Genomic DNA, 21,054 nt, shown 5'->3' with positions numbered 1-21,054 from the left:
GTCTCTGAGGCTATGTTCCAGCCACAAAGCCCCCTCTGAAAATTGCCAATGCATTCCTGACTCTTACACACTAGGGAATTGTAAATGAGGACCCCTCTAAGGAGGATTCAGTGAGTTATTTCCAGAAGCCAGGCCTGGTTGCAGGGTATGTGAAAACAACAGGTGTCCACTCAAGCAAGGTATTTTCCTAAGCGGAACTGGGTACCAGCTGTGAATATACATTTACACTGCACTTCTCGTCTTGTTCCTGGCAGCTGTTGTGGGAATGGCTTTTACACGTTCTGTCCTTGTCTCTTACTTCTCGCCTCTGAGTGGAGACACAGGTGGTGGTGGTGCTGGTCTGGCTCAGGGTCTGTGAGCAGGGCATGGGCAGCTGGCACAGGCTGTGGAGCTGCAGCTCAGCAATGTCATGCAGGGCCTGACTGCAGCTGTCCAGATGCCCTAGGGAGGGCTTTTTCCTTCATGGTGCAGGATCCACAGGGCTTTGGCAAATCCACCAAGACGGGGAAATTGATTGAGGGGCATAGAAAAGGGGCCTCTTCTAGGGGAGGACATAGACAGCTTGTTTATTCCACTGGAGTGAGCTAGCTCAAGGGACTTGCCTGTGCCAGGCACCGGAGGTGACATGGGGAAGGAAGAAAGCAAGGTTCCTGTGTTGAGGGCCAGGCACACATAAGCCCCATAGCAATTGAGGGGGGCAATCTCCAGAGCCTTGGGAAGCTTGTAGAAGAAGGCAGTTTGGGTTACATCTGGGAGATTAGGCAGGATTATAATCAGTTAGGAGGAGGAGGACGGGGTGAGCAGCTGGGTGAAGTTACTGACACCAGCAAGTCTCAGCAGAGGGTAGTGGGCAGCAGAGTGGCCTGGGGCCTTACAGACAGCTGGACTTGGAATGTTCAAATGCTGAGCTGGTGAGCAGAAGGTGAGTCTGTGAGCTCAATGCAGGGGAAATGAAGCTAGGAAATGGAAGGCTTTGGAGAACTTAGGAAGAAAGAGCTCTGTGTCTCCTGGACATCTTAAGGACAGATAGAGGAAGGTGGGTGAGGAAGGATACTCTGATACATTGTGTTAACCCCAAGATGATGAGTACAAGCCAAATAAAGAAGAATTGCACAAACTAATGTTTTTATGACTTCTAAATGTATCATACATTCAAAACAGAAAATACATTTACTATAAGGAAGGAAATGAAAATCATTTGAAGTCCTTTAATCCACAGGCAAACACATCACATTTTGATCTATTTCCTTCCAGTCTTTTTTTTTTTCCCCTATGCTTAAGTAAAATGTCAATCACCCTAATGAGTAGGCCCTTTGGCTGAGAAGGAAGATGCTGTGTAGAGTCTGGTTTTGGTTCTCTTGAGAGAGGGTGAAACTTGGCAGTGGGTAGCCCCAGCTGGGGCAGTTGCCACGCCTGAGGCTACATTCGCCATTCCAGACCTCCCATTTTCCTAGAAAACAAAATTGTTTTGTTCTGCCCTGCACACTTAGGTCCAGATTCTGGCTCTGACAAGACAGAAGCAGCCAAAGAATGAAAGCATCAAAACTGGGACCATTTTAGGAAAATGTGACCTCATTGTCACTAGGAAAGAGTATTTTTCCTCCAGGGCCAGGTACTCTGACACTGGTTGGTTCAGCAGAGAACACCTGACATTGTTCTAGTGTCCTTTATGCAGGATCTAAGTGTCTAGGTGAGCTACCCTTGTCACATTCACTGTGGTCTCAGTTTGTTCTGCAGTACCATAGGGCTATCTTTTCACATCTTTATAAAAGACAAACTCTGGGCTCTTCAAAGATGGGGTGACCAATGGGGGCTTCTTAGAACACAATACTTCCTCCAAGCTCTTGCCTAAGAGGAGCAGCACCAATGTCTGTAATTTGAATCCCTACTAACTAACTCTCTTCCAGAATCTTTAAGGTGTCTGATCTGGCTCTGAGTATAGATCTAGTGGGGAGGGGGTGGCAGTCTTGACTGTTTCCTCATGGAAGAGGAGGTACCCCCATAGTCTCTGAAACATGCCTAGCAGACAACAGTCTTTACTTTTGACTTGGAAAAACAACTGTGCTGAGGCCCTCTCTGACCCTCACTGCAGGGGCCCCATGAACCCGTCCCAGGATTAAACCAAAGAGTCCACATTCCTCTCTGGCAGGTGCAGGCCCCACCCGCTCTGGACCGCCAACTGATGTGCACATTTTCATTTCCTAACACCAGGACTGAGCCTTTCTCAGGGGTTTGGGGCTCACTCTGGGCTGTAAGGCTTGGAGATGGCACTTCTCATTCTGGGTGTGTAAAACACAGCCCCCTCTTCCAGCCACCTCTTTGCTGTTCCTTTCTTCTGTATACAAGTGATGCAAGCATTGAAATATGTATTTATGTTCTTTTTTCTTTCCTTTTTTTCCAAAAGAACATTTGAATCCTGGATGAAGTTTTAGCTGTGACTTGACAAGTGTATAATATAACCCAGTGCACTTGAATCTCAGCCCTGAGTCTCTAAAATGGGAATGGTAACACACTCCCACCAAGTCCCAGACCTGTGGGCCTCTTCATGTGCACACATTCCTCAAGGTTTACCGGTCTTTCCCTAGTCTCTCTGAGGATGTCACGGGCACAGAGCCCTTCACTTGAGCCCTTCTCCCACCTATGACTAAGTAATGTCTGTGTAGTTTCCTGCTGGAAGTCTGCCGCAGGCCCCCATGGGCCATGAGCTCCTGAGTTTATTTACATTTCCCTGATTGCTAGTCAGGCACAACACCTTTCCATAAGCTCATCAGGCTTTTGGATTCTTCTCTCATGTTTTTTTTTTGGGGGGGGGTGGAGGGAGGTGTCTTGCTTATTTTTTGGTTAGATCATTTTCTTCAGTGCTAGGGATTTAAACCTAAGGTCTTATGCACAGTAGGAAAGCACTCTACCACTGAGCTATCTCTAGCCCCCTTTTTACTCTTTGAGACAGGGTCCTGCTTTTTGAGAGTTGTCTTGATTCACTGTTGCCCAGGCAAGGTCTTAATGGTCCTGCTGCCTCAGCTTCCCAAATAGCTGGGATTACAGATCTGTAGCCCCAGGCCTGGTTATTTTTCTTGCTGATTTGCTCAAGTTTTTATGTTTTATTATTTTGGTTCTCTTTTTGCTATTTAAAAGGTATTTAGATATTTAAGTTTTGACTCTGACTGTAATAAAATTGGTATTTTCCTTTTTGATTGTTGCTTCTTAATTATTCTTACCCTAAGGTCATGAAGATATTCTTCTATATTCAGTCATATGGACCTTCTAGCTTTGCTTATCATAATCCCCTGGAATGCCAAGAATGAATTTTTGATATATGGTGTGAGAAAATTACAGGTCCAATTTAGTGTTTTCCCCAAGTGCATTTTCAATTGCTCTTGAATGTTTTATAGAAAAGGCCATCTCAAGATACGTCTTTAATACACTGCAAGTGCCCACGTGTACAGGCTATTTTCTGACAACTAGCTCTGTCCTACTAACCTGTTAGTCTGCCCTTGAACCACACTATATTAATAATCACTGTGTAGAAGTACTTGTGTTTGATAAGCAAATTAGCTACCCTATTCTTGAAGAATTATTACTTTTTCCTGGTCTTTTACATTTCCAAACAAATTTTAGAACCAGCTTGTCAAGGTGTTCACACATAAACCTTGGTTTTCATTAAGATTTAGGAAGAATTTTTCTGTATTGAATATATGTGTCAATAGAATAAAGGCAGTTTTCTGTTTGCTTTTGTCATTGTCTCTGTTTAAGGTTTTGTGCTTTTCTCCATAGTTTTTAATCTATCTTTATATACTTAAGATTCTTTTCTACCATTCTGCTTCTTTTCACTTTTACTTTGTGTATGTTTTATTTGCATATATATTACATATAATTGTAGAAGAAAAGCAATAGTTTTACCATGTAACTTTCACTGCAGTGTCTTATAATAACCATTTTACATTGATGAAAACTAAAAACAATTAACATTGATACAACACTGTTAAGCTATAATTTAGTCATTTTCCCAGTTTAACTACTTCATGCTCTAAGAGCCTGTCTAACCATTACATTCATTCATCAGGTCCTTAGTATCCTATGGCCTGCAACTTATTGGCCTTGATGCTTTTGAAGAATACTCATCCTGTATCATTGCTACTCTGTGTTTGTCTAATGTTTTCCCAAAATTAGAATAGGTTTATAGGTTTTGTGGATGTCATTAAGGCAAGGTGCTTTTCTTTTCTTCCATCAGCATGATCTATTGCTAATAGTGTTAACCTTGACTACATGGGTAAATAGCTCACTGTAACTGACCTACTGTTTCTTCTTTATTATACCTAGTCCTTAAGAACAAGTCACCGGGTCTAGCCAACATTCAGGGAATGAGGAATTTTACTCTATCTCTTGCAGGAGAGTATCAGAGACTCTGTGAATGTGTTAAAATCACAAGCAATTAAAATTTATTTTGGGACTGAGGATGTAGCTTAGTGGCAGAATGCTTGTCTAGCATTCACGAAGCCCTGGATTCAATCAATGTCACTGGGAAAAAAATATGGGGAGGGGAGACTTTGAAGTTTCTACTTAAGATTTCACCTACTAATTTTAGCATTCACCCATGGATCTTTCTTGAAGCAAGCATTTCTATGGCATACTCCTAATTAACTCATTCCTTCTATACTTATAGGAATCATTCTGTAAGAAAGCCCTTCATTTCTTTTTCAATTACTTGTTTATAAATATGGACTTGGCAATTTGTATTTTTCAGGTATAATCAAGTATTGTTTTGTTGCTCAACTTTTTCTAGCTTTGGTGGAACATGAGCCCCTTTGACATGCCTTCCATTTACTTCCTTTCAGGTTCATCTTGTAGTTTCCCTGTGCTAGTCTCAGAAGTGTCCATTCTTCTAAAGAGCCATATTTGCCTTTACTGGAGAACTAACTGTTAGAAAATGTGATCTGGACATTGAATGTGCTCCCTGGCATAAAAGGGTTGCCATTTACATCTCCTTTCAGCAGGTAGAAATGAGAAATTGTATGTCCATAATTGAAGTCTGTACACATCCATGTTTTGTTGTATATATCTAAATGAACTAACCCGGAGTTTATACTGTTTCTGATCAAATAATTCATTCTTACTTTGTCCCCAGCTCCCATTTTCTAGTGCAGTTACTATTTGTATAACGCTGGATATGTAGTACACCTGTATGAAACAAACTTACCTACATGAATATTGTGTTTATGACAGTATTTCTTTTAGTTGTTTAGTATCCAATCCAAACATTCTTTTTAAAAGCAATGGGCCAATTCCTTTCCTCTGTCTCTTTTCAGTGCTGTGTCATATATTTACAACACAGAATCTACTCATCGTGGTGCACCTTCTGTCCCAGGGACCTCCAATATTCTGGTTGATTTTTTTCCCCATTTGTATACAGGAACATTCACTTGGAATTTGTATACTCCTATGGATTTTGACAAATGCTTTAAATAGCATACAAAGAGGTTTCTTCACCTAAAAATGTTTTGATTGGAGCCTTTTAAAGTACTCCTTTTCCCCAAAACATTAACAGAAACTGAACTGTTTCACAGCCCAAATAGTTTTACTTTTTCAAGAATGTCCTACAAACTGAATCATGCCGTATACATCCTGTTACACCTTGCTTCTTTTAATGCTCAGCAAAATGCACTTGAGATTCATCTATGCTGTTGTAGGACCCCTCACTTCATCTTGTTGTATTGCTGAATATTATCCCATTGCATAGGCGGAACAGATACATCACGATTTCTTTATCCATTTCGCTGTTGAAAAGACACCTTTGGTTGTTACTTGTTTTCTGCAATTAGAGGTGAAATTGATATATATATATATATATATATATATATATATATATATATATATATATATTCATGTGCAAGTTTTTGTGAACATAAGTGTTCCATACACTTTGGTCATAAGCTGTATACATGTTTATAAAAGACTGTAAAGTTTGTTCTTCAGAGCAGCTGTGCCACTTTGCATTCCCGCCAGCAGCACACTAGGGTTGTAGTCATTTTTCTTCCTTTGACTGCTTGCTGTTATGTTTTTGGTTTTATTCTTTTTCCATGTTTATGATAACTTTCAGTGTTATCTCATTGTGGCTTTAATTAGAATGGAATAGGTGAATTCCAATGTGAATAGGATTTCCATAAAGACAATGGGCTTTGGCTGAGTACATGTTAATTTATAATCCATTTTAAAAAATTATTTATTATTTTATGTGCATTGGTGTTTTGCCTGCATGCATGTCTGTGTGAGGGTGTCAGATCTTGGAGTTGCAGACATTTGTGAGCTGCCATGTGGGTGCTGGGAATTGAACCTGGGTCCTCTGGAAAAACAGTCAGTACTCTTCACTGCTGAGCCATCTCTCCAGTCCTTGTAATCCACTTTTTAAAATGGATTGTTTGTTTCATTGTTGTCAAATTATGAGCATTCTTCTTTCTAATGTTCTGGGTACAAGTCCTTGATTGAGTAAATGATGTGCAGCAAATCTGTGATTGGTCTCCTTGTCTTCACAATGCAAAGAATTTTAACGGTAATGAAGCCTGTTGTTATTCCTTACTTCTTTTACTGCTTGGCAAAATGTACTTGTTGCAACAATAATTCATTTGTTTCTAATTATGATAAAGTTAATTTTTCCCTCTTTTGGATTAAGTTTTTGGTGTTGTACCTCAATCCACTTTCAAACCTAAAGGCCTAGACAATTTTATGTTTTCTTAAATTTTTTTTTAGTTTTATGTTATGTTTCAGATTTTTAAAAAAGTAAGACTATGCATAGTATGTCTTGAATTTCCATTTTATGACCACTAAACATCCCTTGCATTAGGCATAAATGCTAACTGTGTTAAAATGTGTACACACATACAGATGTATGCCCACATGTGTATGTTTGTATTGGAAATAAGTGTAAAATATTGCTGTATTAGATGTGGGGAACTCATTTCGTAAAGTAAAAGAAGTATCACTGTAAAAAACAAGATAGTCTCTATGATAAAGCAACATAGTATTAAAAGGCCAAAAATAGACTAAAGGTATTTATGCTTTATGTAACACAAGGTTATCTCTAATGAATTAAAAGCTCCTTTAAATGCCAAGCAAATAATATGAGCAGGCAATTCTTCAAGAAGACTCCCAAACACACCAGAAAGCAGTCAGTGAAGGTGAAAAATGAGAAATTCATCCCCTCCCCAAGGCCCAGGACCATTGTAGAAGAGGGGATGGAAAGACTATAGAAGAAGACTAAAACTGACTTCTGGACATGACAGGACAGCTGCATGAATGTCTACACAGGTCCAAGCTAGTCAACATTCTATTATTGAGTGGGAAGAGGTTCATGAACTCCAAAAGGTTCTTGATAAGCTATGGACAGTTTATGGCCTTCTGGGGAAGAAGAGTCAGTTTTTTTTTAACAGTCTGACTCCTGGCAGGCCAACCACACTCCAGGGGATGGCCCCCACACCTAGAAATATATGGAGAGCACAAATTGAAGTTGATGGGTTATTAAATTTTAAAACAAGAGGAGGCAGATGAGGATGGATCTGGGAGGAGATAGGGTGAATATGCTCAAAATACATTATATGAAATTCTCAAAGAATTAGTAACAATTTTTAAAATGAGAAAACCTGTTTTTATCCATGCTTAATGGGCCATGCAAAGAGTGGGAAAGTTGGAGGAGGAGAAAATTGCTACAACTTAATAGAAGAACAATCCAAAATACGTACTAATATTACCAAAGGCACACCATCTCACTTGACCCAGTGTGTCAACAGCTTTTAACAGTAAAGATGGATATTGAATCACTGCCTGATTGGCATAGAACTATGAGACTCAGTGTCCATAAAATATAGGATGAGTAAGTAAATTGTAGTAAATCTAAATTATGGGCTATTATGCTGCTAAAATGATCACTAGATGCATAACTGCATACCTGGAGAAAAGCATGTCGCAGAACAATAAGAAAAAACTGACAAGAATAGAGGTTCATTCAAGTGTATAACATCATATGAGCTATCGAGATGAATAAAAACCAGGAGCCAGGGATCTGCCTGGCAGGTGACTCTTACGATAATTGAGGACCACTGTGAATTTTGCATTATTCTACTTGTTAGAAGTACTCAATTGCTCTACATCAAACACTTTAAATGAAAAGTGAGTTGAGAGCAAACACTACTAAACTGGAACACCCTGTGAAGACTGATCTGGATCAGTCTCCTGAGCTATATGAAGTCATCTACTGGGACAATTGGGTGGCCTCCCTCAAAGAGCACCTGGTTAATACAGCATCATGGCCAAAGCAAGGAATTCAGTTTGTATTTCATGATAAGTAGAGGTACTAGCACCCTTTATTGCCCGGCTCATTGATCTGTCAGCACAATACTAGGAGTCAGTGCCTCTATTTGTTCTTGACACAAATGTTTTGTGTGAAGCTAGTGAGAGGCCCAGAACCTGAGATAGGTCAGATCCTCAATTCTGGAGCTCAACCCCAGGGCAGTTAGCACACTGAGAAGAATGTACCAGCCTTTATCACTCAGTCTGGGATGTTGAGGCCCCAGGTACTTGGGGACCAATCTGAATACCCATTCACCTATTCCACTCCACTCAATGTAAACCTGATGGGTGAGGCTGAATTTTCTAAGCTATGTCTCCATTCTTCACCTGACCATGGGAGCTCACAGCTTTATCCCATAGCAATAGCAAGTTGAGGAGGGCATTTGAGTCTAGTTCTGTCCAGCTCTGGAGCCCCTTCAGGATCGAGTTTCTACTGAAGCCTAATGAGCTGTCCCCACACCTTCTCCACAGTAAGGAAGAGCCCTACACTGCTGGAAGTAAGCACACCCCATTTCTTGAGAACAAACAGCTTTGCTGAGGACCTGGACCTGGAAGGGGAGACACTGCTGACCCCCATCACCCATGTGTCACAGTGAGTGTCCATCTGCCCACAGAGGCTGGGGCTCAAGGGAACTGCCCTGGCATAGAGCAAAGCTCATTCTCTTGCTGGGATGCAGTCTATTCACTCAGTACCCAGAACTCACTGCCTACCCTTAAGAACCTGGGGCCACTGGCTGCTGGGTTTGGCCTCAGGGCTTGGGCAGGAGAGGAGAGCAGGGGCTTTCCCACCAAATCTGGAAATATGATCCTCTTGTTTTGACTTATGTAAAACTAAGCTGATCATTTTCCACTTGTTTTCATGCTTTGAGCGTCTGAGAAAATAGTTTTTCTCCCCCCTACTCCCCTCCACCACTCCTTTAAAAGAGTCAACTTTGTTTTTTAGCATTTCCCCATGGAACTTTGGCCAAAGCCACGGGGCAGATGCCGGGTGTTGTCTGCCAGTTGCCACTACTGTCCTCAGGGGCTCCTTCAGGTGGAGGAAATGGCTGATTTTCCACGCCTTCCAGTTGGCCTTCCCCTGAGACACAGCTGGCCTGGGACACATGCCCATCCTCTTTCCTGTTGGGGCCCCCATCACAGCATCACTAGGCCAATCCCCAGTACCCAGCCATGGTATGATTTCTCTGCAACATGTGACTCAAATGTTCCCACCAAAGCCCAGTATAGAGGCAGCCATGTGGTAGAAGCAGGCCATTCAGAATCCTTCTGGCCACTGCATCACTGGGTACTCCCCTGGAAAAGTGTCTTTGTGTCAGGGTGTTAGTGCCACACTCTTAGTCCTCCTGGGATTTACATACTAGGACGCTTTCATTCTTTCTACTAAAATTCATGTCCTTAGCCTTGTGTACTTGGTCATAACGCTTCTAGCCTATGCTTCTAGCCTGTGCCTGGATTTCTTGTCTTTACTATCTGCCTGGTGTGGGCTTGACTTTGCAGTGACTGAAGAAACTGGTGCTGAGGGCTTTTGAAGTAACCAGATAACCAAGTTGAAGCCACCTTAGGGGAAGGCAGGATTGTCAGAAGGGATGATTATGTTCAAACAAGCCATGCCCTCTATCTTCCCAGGCCACCAAAACTCAAAGGGAGGTTACCAATGTCTCGTAGTTTGTAAGAGAGAGACAGTAAGTTATTGAGGAGCAGGGGTCATTCTCCCTCCTAAGGCAGCCTTACCTGCTGGCTATATTAATAGGTAGGAACAGAGGTGTGACCAGGAGTCCAGACAGGCTGGGCAGGTATAGACTGGTGTCAATGGGTAGAACAATAGCAAACAACATGGTTAAGGCTCTCAATTGATTAAGTCTAGGACATGAGAGGACTCAAAGGATAAATACTGGTGTCTTGTGGTTGGTGTTATATGCAGTATGACAGTGCCTACTTAGGAGTAGGGATGGTAAGTAGCACCGTGGCAACCATAACAGGCCCTAGAGAATTGCCTAAGCCTAGAGAGGCCACTCAGCCTTCTTGTCCTCTTGATCACTCACCTCTTGCTGGTGACCACTCCATTTTATTCTTGTGGCCATGGAGTAGCCTCCAGACACAAAAGCAGTTTCATCAAAAGAGGGCAGGGCTCTCAACAAATCATCCATCCAGATGGACAAACATGTCTCACAGTAAAGCCCCTGAAGGAAAGCCCCAATGGGGTCCCAGAGTAGAGTGGAAAACTAGAGATACAAGCCCATAGTTCAACCTATTGCTGCCCTACAATCAATCATCCCTTTGGGGTATTAGTGCTGGTATTAGTACACTCAAAGCTCCTGGAGTCAAACACTGCCCATCTGTTCTAGAAGCGGCCCTAAGCCAGTAAGACAACATTGCTGAGTACTAGTCCAATTCTGATCTCCCCTCTGAGGTAACAGAGCCTCAGAGATACAAATGATGCTTAGTTAGTGTGTTACCATCTATCCAGATACCACAGCTCTTCTCAGGCCAGCACTCCTGGAGTCTCTCTGAGTAGGAGGTAGACAGTCTTTACCCAGTCAAGTCCCCACCCAGGAACACACTAAGGCCATTTCTAGGGCAATTTCTTCCAAATGTAACAGCTGGAAGTGAGCCAACCTGAGAAGGTGGGAGGGTATGAAAGAAGGAGCCCATGGTGGTACTGAGTAAAAAGACCTAAGGTAGGAACTGAGAGAGATCACAGGCTTCAGAAAAGAGATACAATCTGGTCAAGCAGAGTTGGGGGTCAGGGCTGAGGCATCAAAGAATCTGGACACCCACATCCTCAGAAGTCAAGCGCCATCCTTGCTGAAAGTCCTAGCAAAGAGGATGACCACAGGCATGGTGTATGTCTGGCTCCTAGAACTCTATGTGCTCCCCAGGACTACTGGCCTTTCCAAGACCCCTCCCCATCCTGGGGGAACAGATAGGCCATCGTGGGCACTGTGTATGGGGTCCATGTGCCCACACCAGGACTGCATTCCTTTGCCTCTTGCACAGTCAGCTTGTTGATTGATGTCTGTAATTAAGCTAGGCTCCAGCAGCTCAGCGATGCAGCATGGCTCCTGTGGGCAACTGGCCCTATGAACACACACAGAAAAAAGAGGCACACACCCTGGTACGTGTCTACCAGGGACAGAGATGTGTACCAGGGTCTTGCAGGGGGCAGAGTGGGTGGGAGGCAGTTGCAGAAAAAACAGATCCATTTTTCTTGTGCATTTTACTGATGTTAAATGTATTACTATGCTGGGTCAGTTCCAGAATTCAAATTAAAAGCATAAATAAAGACACATTTTGTTTCCATCTCAAGCTCTCCCCACCCAGGGGCCCCAGGGAGGTGAGGTCACTGTAGCCTTGATTATGGGAAGGTCCCTGGGGCTGGGTGAAGCTCCTCTTTTTCAGAGCCTATTGGCCACTGATAGTTTGGAGACAGAGAGGCCAACATGCTGGCCTACTGAAAAATATAGAGAGCTGCTGGTAAACAGGGAAGGGTGCTGAGAAGACAAGGCAGCTTCTCTGACCCCAGCTCAATAGGCAAGCACCAGCAGCTCCCTGAGTACCTCCCAGGCCTTATCCAACTCTGTGCAGCTGAGCCTCAGACTTGCATACATATTTCAGTCAGATGCTGTCTTCCTGATTCTAACATCATTGGAAGGGAGCCCTGTACTCTCCAAGCTCCCTCAACACGAGTCCTCTACCCAAAGTCTTACTCCAGGTTTCTAAGGGCCAACTATGAAATAGAGAACAGAGACCTTTGCCAACATGTGGAAGGACTACCATAGATATGGGGGTAGCCTTATACCCAATAGTTAGGTTAAGTCCCTAGGACCCTGCTTACTGTGGGTAACTGGCAAGGGCTTGTATGCATCCATTGCCCTGTGTGGTATTACACCAGATGGAATGCCTTCATCACTCCTGTAGCCATCAGAATCACAGAATCTTTCAGTGTTTACTCAGTCTTCTGTCTCCTCAGGAACACCTCTCACATCCTCTTGAGACTATCCTCAAGCCCCCAAGTAACAGCTCCCTGACACTTAGCCTGGGGCTGGTAGGGAGCAGAGTGTCCATGGCTCCTCTTGTCACTCCTTTTCCAACACTCCCCAAATTCCAGGATGAGAGAACCCCAAGACTGCCACTTCTACTCTGACACAGAAAGTACACCCTTAGCCTTGCTTGAAATGAAATAAGGTCTCCAGGTAGCTCCCACGGATGTTGAGACATGGGGCCCAGGACATGAGCCCAAAGCTTAAAGCTAAAGGATAGTGCCTGGGTGTGGCCTCAGTAAGCTTTTCCTACTGCCACTTCACCTCTGCCCTCCAGATAATGAACCAATCAGAACTTGCCTGGAACCCACACCTTTGCCCTATCAGTCATACAAGGATACCCAAGATGAGTATACACCTTTGCCCTATCAGTATACAAGGATACCCTCAAAGGCCAAGCCTACCATAAACACAGCAGCCTAGCCCAGCCTGGCTCTGTCATGCAGTTTCCCTGAAGGTTCTAAGAAGTTGGTTTCTGACCCCCTCTGAATTTTCTGTTGTGACATTTTCAACTAGGAACCTCAACTTTTACTTACCAACCAGCCTGTCATCCCACTCTGGTGGGGGAGGGGAGGTTGGGAGCATTCAGGGGCCACCTAGTTCACCAAGGTGGTTGGAGGAAAGTCTAGAGGACAGAGCAAAGTAAGAACTCAGGCTAGGGCATTGCAAGAATCCCACCAGGTGCCCATAAGAACCTCCCGGGCGAGCATGTGCTTGCCGGGCCTCTTGTGACATGACAGCTTCAAAAATCCTTGAGCAAAACCAGCCCCACGTACGTTAATTAGAATTTCCATGTCTTCAACTTTCTCCTGGACCCTGCAGAATCTCACGCCAAGACGTTTGAGTTTCTCTTTTCCAGGGAGGCCCGCTGTGGCCTGGCTTTCATCCACATCACTACTAATGTCTCCTGAATTCTGCGTTTGTCAGCGAGGCTGGGGCCAGCCTATGCTTTCTGGAGAGGGGGGCATTAGTGGATCAGGAGGCTAGCTCTTCTGATGGGACAGTTTTGCCTGGGATGTTCAGGGCCTGGAGACAATCAGAGCCTGCTGTGGCACCTCAGCAAGCACCCATTTCTCTTACTTGGCTTCTCAGCCTGCAAATGTTGATGAGAGAAGATTGAGAGGCCGTGTTGGGGGCAGTGTCCAGGAGAATAGAGAAGGGGGCTTGTCAAGAACAGATGAGACCAGTTTGTCTTTCCAGACTAGTGTCCTGTCTTCTGTGAATCTCCAGACCACCTCTGTCTGCACAAGGTGCCAAAGAAGCCTCATGGGAGCCCGCCCGGGAGGGCTGTGCAAGGCTGTATGAGTCACAGGATCCCTGTCAGAGCCCCACACGGCCCTGGCCAGGCTCAAACCCGTCTCTGAAATGCACGGGGGATTAAATGTTCTTCTAATTAAATTAAAAGCGAGGCGGAGTGGCTCAGTGGGAAAGAGACGGGACTGGGAATCGGATGCCCTCAATCTGGCTCTCAGCCTACACTGGCCCAGCTGCAGGCAGCCCCCAGTGCCCCCTAACCTTCCCTAGTTTCACTTCCTCCATACAAGCACAGGAAAGGGATGCAGAAACCTCCTAGAACTGTTCTGAGAGAGCACCACCATTAAGCACCACTGGCTTAATGGATGCCAGTGGAGAGCAGTAGTATGTACAATCACATACTACACTGGCGATACCAAATAACAAGAGAGAGCCCCCAAACATATCTCCTGTGTGCTTTACCTAGAGCTAGAAGTGGAAAGTGAACTATAGAGCCTGCTAAAGACAGAGCTCCAAGGTGGTCTGGTCAGAGCACTGGAGTAACATACCCTTTCAAGCAAGGTGGTAGCCAGGAGGCAAGCCCAGTTCCTCTGTCTCCCTAGGTTGTGTCTCTAGTAAAGCTCAGAAAATAGTCTTCTACAGGGCATTGTGCTATAAACTTATAGTAGAAAGTGAACACACCAAAAGAGTAATGCACACAGATCTTAGTTGATGTGTTTGATGATGCATTTTCCCTACTTGAGACCCAAGCATCCAGAGAAAGCAGCAGAATCTCCAGGAAGCCCTCTGGATCTCACTTTCTTTCACTGACATGCCACGAACAACCATAAGCTCACCTTCCAGCAACAATAGCCAGCTTTACCTGTGTTTGAAATCTACATAGATGGATCACACAGCACATACACCCTTGTCTCTGGCACTTGCATTCACTGATGTCTGAGAACCCCCTTGTAGGGCTGAAGAAAACAGTGGTCCCAAGACCCTGGTGCTCTCTGGCACTCCACTCTGTGTTTCACTTATTCATTTTACTACCCATAACCACTGGACAGGTTTTGATAGTGAGTTACTAAGAATATTCTATGCATGTGTCTGGTGGAAGTTATGGCTGTCTCTTCTAATTGCATGCCTAGGGTAGAAGTGCTGGGTCACTGAGTGGATGTTTCCCATAGCAGCCACCCCAATTTTTACTCTTGCTTAGAAGCATGTGAATATTCTGGTTTCTCTACATCTTCACACACACGAATTTTCACTGTTTCCTTTTTAGTCTTCCTGATGGGTATCTGGCGGCATCAAATGGTAATTGTAATTTGCAGTAAGCTGAGTCCCATTCTACATTCTCTGCAGAGTGTCCACATCTTACACTGAGAGCTGTTCTTCAGTTGCAATTTTGTCTATGTTCTGGGTGTTCTGAGTAGGAGTCATTTGTCAGATACACAGATACACACATGTATTCTAAATACTGCCTCCCTTGCAGGCTGTCTTGCTCCCTCTCTTGGTGTCTTTTGATGAACAGAAGGTCTTAATTTTAATGTGGTCCAGTTAATCAAACATTTCCTCTCTGGATAGTATTGTTTATGTCCTACTTAAGAAACTTTGACTACTCCAAGGTCATAAAGATATTCTGGTTTGTTCTAAAGCTTTAAAAGCTCACCTTTCACATGTAGATCTGCAGTCCATCTGGAATCAATTTTTGTGTCCTATGTGAAGTCAAGGTCAAGATAAGCTTTTTCCTCCACTTGGACATCCAGTCTGATGCAGCACCATCCTTTTCCCACTATTCTGCCCTATTGGCATATCACTACAAATCAGCTCACTGTGAGTTCTATTCCTGGACTCTCCTCAGTTCCACTCATCAGATTCAGGTTGTTCTTTGGCCAGTGTTACCCTTTCATTAGCATTGAAGTTTACCAATAGAACTTGAGAGCTGGGGTATGCAGAGCCCCATAGTTCTTCCTTGTGACTAGCTCTGCTGTCTCTCTAAGGCCTTTGCTTCAACATTATACATATCAATGTCTATGAAAAAATGCCCTCTGCAATGGTCCTCTAGATGGGCACGGAAAAAAAAAAAAAGGTATCTACCCTATCCAGGCTCTGGGAATCATGGCCTGATTTGTCCTTCAGTTAGTTATGTCATCTTTCTTTTTTTTACTATGTCCTGTAGTTTTCTGTATATCACAGCTTTTCAAACTTATCAGTTGGGTTTGGTGAGGCTCACAATGGCTAAGGACAGTGTCTTCCAAGAAACCCTGGGAAGCTTAGGTTTGATGTGGGCTCACAATGACTAAGCAGTATCTTCCAGGAAACCCTAGCAAGCTTGGGTCATTCAATCCTGCTCACAGGACCCTGCAGTAGTTTCTTAACATCTATGAGCTACAGTTCCCCTTGTGTATTAATTAACACATTGAGAATGTAACTTCCTTTATTGGTATATAAATTTCAGCAATGGGGTCAGATATCCAGCCATATACCTGATTTTGGGATAAATGTTAGACAGTATCAAGTGTCCCTTTGTGACAAGAGACCCCATGAGGTTATTGCTTGTTTGACCCAAAAGCTTTAAAAACTGCCAAGTAATGATTTTCCACAGAACAAAATGGGTGAGGCTATATCCCAAGTGCTGTCCTAAACAAGATGAACTTGAAGACTTAAGAGTATCGGGCTCCAGGATGATCTGGAGTAAGATGACAACAGGGCAAGTCTACAGATCCTGACTAAAGCCTTAAGTAGCTGGGAAAGGGGCTCATGGGCCGTTTTGACTCCTGGTAAAAGACATATAGGCAGGGGCCTGGCCCCCATACTTCTGGCAGTTATAGATGCCCCTGTGTGCTTCTGTCATTTGATTCCATCATCACTGGGCTGACTTGACAACTCAAACACCTACCCTCAAACAGACTACAGAGAGGGATAAGTTGTATATCCTACCTTCCATTGGCCCTGCAAGTCATAGGAAAACTATAGCAACCTCTCTGTTGGAAAGATAAACCCAAATGTAACCACAGTACTCACAAACTGCGGCTTTCAGTGCTAAGAACAAGCTAGCCTGTGCTGAACTTCTGGTGCTAGGGTTGGTGGTAGATGCTACAGTTGGCCGACACATTTAACTTACATCCTGGTAGGTTGAAGAACACTTAATGAGTCAGTCCTCAGCTTCACAGAAGAAGTTAAAGATTCACGAAGGACAAAAACTTGCTACTATCACACAAGAAATACTGGCAGAACCAGGCTCATTCTGAGACACTCTGTCCCTGAGAGAGCCTAAGTCTCCTTTTGTAAAGGTCAGGTTGAAGTAATGAGCTGGCACTGGACCAGTAATACGTGAGATTCTGTGACCTACTGTGTAGATTTGAGCAGTCCATGTGGTTTTGGGCACTGGTCATCTGATGACCTTCTGTCACGAGAATTCTGTGAATTCAGCCTCTTAAGTATATCATGACCTGGCATTACCACATAAAGAAGCCAGGAGCCTTCACTGGCCTACAGGCCACTCTGAACATCTCTAGATTTCATAGACTAGGTAGACCTTTCCTCCCAGGCTTCTCATGGGGTCCCAAACCTACCCACTCAGCATGTATGCCTATTTGTATATCCCTTTTAGGATAGTTCAGAAGTCCTGGGCAGAAGCCACACCTGAAATACATGTCCTTAGCAATGACTGGCTAGCAGAGATCTGACAGGTCTAGCTGACTCCATGAGAGACCAGGGTGACATGAGAACAACTCAGAAGGGAGTAATACAAAAGGCTCTGAGAGGGATTATTGGGGAGGGGTGCAATTCAAGATGTCTTAACAGATAATTTTTACTCTACCTGGTTTTTCTTTGAGGACTCTGGCTCTAAGCCCTCATATAAGATCAAACTGCACTGTACTCAAAGTATAACTCTGCCCTAACAGTGGCTTGTGGTGCCTATTGGAGAACCGAAGCAGAAACAAAGCTGAATTTGCAAGGTAATAAAAGGTATTTGAGAAGTGGGTGTCCACATATCCTGCATTAGGGCCTAAACTTGCTACCCCAAAAGAAAAAGGTCCATTGAGTAGGTAGCCCTAGGCAGCCATCCTCTGGACCCCACTATTATTCCTTGATAGCTGGCCTCTACCTGAGGTGGAAAAGTTAGGGTAAGGGTCTGATCGGGTCTTAAAGTGCTCATGTGTTCTGGGCCTGTCCCCTTACCCTGGCCTTATCTACACTTAGGCCATATGTGTGAGCCAACTCCCTGTGTTAAACTGAATAGCTGTTCTCTGCTCCAAAGAGATCTTTCTTCTCTTGCCTAATTCTCCCTCTTGCACCTTTTGGAGATAGGCTTGCTTTTGTTTTCCTCTGGTTTGTATATGGATTTTTACTTTTTTGAGACAGGGTTTCTCTGTATAGCCATGGCTGTCCTGGAACTCACTCTGTAGATCAGGCTGGCCTCAGAGATCCTCTTGCTTCTGCCTCCTAAGTGCTGGGATTAAAGGTGTGTACCACCACCACCACTCAGCTTGGATTTGTTAAATTAAATTGAAACTCTTACTAGTCTGAAACACTGAAATGTTCTTTTTCAGAAAAACAAACAAAAAACCTGCCCTATGAATTCTACCAGCTGGATGTGGGCTCCAGGTACAGGCTCAAGGACCTGGCAATGATAGGCCAGGCTTCAAGTGCAGCCAGAAGTAGGAGCCTAGGGGAGGGCATGGGTGACCTTCAGTGGAGTGATGCTTAGCAAAAGGCTCCAGGCTTGACTGAACTCAGTATGCAGTGTCCAGAGGGGTAGGGATAGAACGGTCTACCCCAGAGACTAAGGGCTTCACTAAGAGATTCTTCCCTTAGGTTCTCCTTGCTACCAGGCTTTTCTTCATCAGACTGTCATCACTAGGCAATGGCCCTATCACAGTACCTCAGCAGACCATGCAGTCTGGGTTTGGGTTGCAACATCTCTGGAGGTATCATGCAATGGAAAGACAAGAGAATAGGAGAGATGAGAGAGTATATGGCCACCTAATGTCAGGACCAGAGCTAGAAGGCAAGCCCCAACTCCTACCCCTATGTTCTTTTGTTTTTCTGGTGGGACCTATCTCTTCTCTGATTCTGGTTCTGTCAATCACCTACAGTAGGGATGGATCAAATGACTACATTACTGCTAGCTGCCTGATGCACTTCCTTAAGTACCACATCCCAGCTATCTGAATGGACACTCAAAGACAAGGACTAGGATAAGAAGATCCTTCCAAGGTGATGAAGACAAGTCCACTGCAGGCTCTGCCTGGAAGGAGAAATTGGTAAAGTGGAGGTATGATATAGATACTTAAAGATGAGATCTGGGACTGGCCAGGAAAGCCATAATTAACACTTCACAGAACAACCAAAAGATCCTAGTGGACAACACTATTTTTGACCAAGCAAGAGGATCAGACTGGGCCTTAGAGACAGAGACAGATGATACAGCCAACTGTGACTAGGCAAGCTGAGCACCTTGTGGCATCTGGCCCAGAATTAAACTCAGGAGAAATAACCCTGCCTACCAGGAGGCTATGGCATTGAAAATAGTCTCATTAGCAAACAAAGGGAGCAGTTGGATTGGAGTTCGGCATGGCCTTTGAGCTGAGCATAAAACTAAAATGTCCATCATAGTCACTCATTCATTCTGATGGCTACAGAAGGGTCTTGTACCCGTACCCTACCTGGCTAAACAAATAAAGAACTCAATAACTTAGGCTAAGGAGAAATTTAGCATGACCAGCCAGCCAGTCTGTCTTGCCATTGCCGATCACTCAAATCAAATAACCATGTCAACATTTATAAATGTACAACTCCTAGGGATGCTAGATCCCAGGACTTGGAAGGCTTAGGTGGGGATACAGATCCCTGCTATGTTGGAAAGTTCTAGTGGTGAAGGGCTGCAACAGCCCAAACAGCAGCATCTTCATTTCCAGGCCCAAGAATGTTTGTTACAGGCAGAAGTAGGCTAGAAGGATTTCCTGGAAGCAATCACAGGAAGGTGCGAAAGCTTAGTCCTTTGGGCTGCTAGACAGAGAAAAAAGGTATATTCTCCTACTGGGGTGAGAACAGGCAAAGAGGGAGGGGGGATGCTTTTCAGCTGTTTGGGACTTGTAGTGTGACCTTCATTTTTACTGTTGGCTGTTCAATAAGGACATGGGTTAGGTCTCCCCACTGGTGGGAAGGGAGGAGTGGAAGCTGGTTTGCTGGGGCCACCCAGGGTGGGCTCAGGAAGGGAAGGAATGTACTGAGGTTGGGTGGGGCTAAGGAGAGTACAGCCAGTTGTGGGTTTTTCTTGGGGCCCAGAAAGATGTGAATGGTTACGGAAGCCCCTCTCTCCCAGCCCCAGCATACACACACTAGTATCTTTCTTCGTCGGATAGCTATTGGAGCTGGAGACCAAGAATACCCTCTGGAAATCTGAATTCCATTCACTTTTGGCAAAGACTAGCTTCCTGCTTAGGGAAGGTGTGCGCATGTGTGTATTCACAACCACAGAAACTGGTAGAGGGGGGGGGGGAGACACGTGGGTGGATTGCTGTTTGAAGAGATAGTAAGATGGCTCCAGTGTCTCCAGGTACTGGATGGCACTTCCAAAGTCTGTCTCTAGGATTAGGCAAATATCTTCAGGGAATGAATCAGAAACGTGCAGTCTGTGTTGCCTTTGAAATAAGCTCTGGCTTAAAACCATCACAGGGAAACATGCCTTTGAATTGGAAAGCCAGAACTTTTTGCAAAATAATTCAAAAAGTTTGTTGAACCTTAAACCTTTCCTGATGACTCCTTCCTTCTGAACTTCACTCGTTAAAAGTTGCTATGATCCCAGCCCCATGCCAGACCAGCTTCCTGGAAACTCTCGCCAACTGCTAGCCTTTGGAAAGGCTTGTCACCCTAATAGCTGTATTTAAAAAAAAAAAAAAAGAAAGAAAAAAAAAAAAAAAAAAAAGCACTGGGCACCTTGGCTGCAGGATCTGAAAAGTCCTTTGTGTTAGCTCCAGCTGCAGAGTTTTTCCAGGCCTCCCTTCTGGGGCTGACTGGAGCTGTTTCTCTCCGTTTCCTCTTATACTGGCGGGTACTCGGCTGGCCTCTTCCCGCCTAACTTCTCTGCCAGAGCCCAGGTGGGCAACAGGGATGCCAAGGGCAGAGTCCATAGACAATCATAGCATGGGTATGTCCAGAGTGGGCATGGGCAGGTCTGGGAGTGGGCTTACAGCTTCTTCTTCCGCAACCATTGGGACTCAGTAGGGAGAGGTGAGGGCCCCTCTTAGGTCAACATTGTGTCATTTCCCAGAGAACAGACAGAGCCAAACCAGCTCTGGAGCAGAGCAAGATAACTCAGCCTTCCCCAATGCAGAGTTTTGGCAATATGAAATGTGATCGCAGAATGGGATCTAAGTTAAATTTAAAAGTAAATTAGTTTAAAAGGCAGATATGCATTAGAAAACATTTA

The 21,054-nt window shown here is 44.3% G+C and overlaps 1 protein-coding gene across 4 annotated transcripts in view; it reads left to right on the top strand.

The window, feature by feature from the left end:
- Positions 1-21,054, top strand: part of Kcnq1 (potassium voltage-gated channel subfamily Q member 1) — a 327,638-nt gene that overhangs the window by 151,901 nt on the left and 154,683 nt on the right. For all 4 annotated transcript variants that reach the window (XM_059264180.1, XM_059264197.1, XM_059264187.1 and 1 more), the window contains one exon: positions 8,812-8,932. In XM_059264180.1, coding sequence (XP_059120163.1) covers positions 8,812-8,932 — 121 coding nt within the window. The remainder of the gene's footprint in view (positions 1-8,811; positions 8,933-21,054) is intronic.

Source organism: Peromyscus eremicus, chromosome 1 (assembly GCF_949786415.1).
Source record: "Peromyscus eremicus chromosome 1, PerEre_H2_v1, whole genome shotgun sequence".
In the NCBI taxonomy this organism is placed as follows: Eukaryota; Metazoa; Chordata; class Mammalia; order Rodentia; family Cricetidae; genus Peromyscus; species Peromyscus eremicus.
The sequence above is the reverse complement of the archived record's forward strand: the minus strand, read 5'-3'. Positions and strand labels throughout refer to the sequence as shown.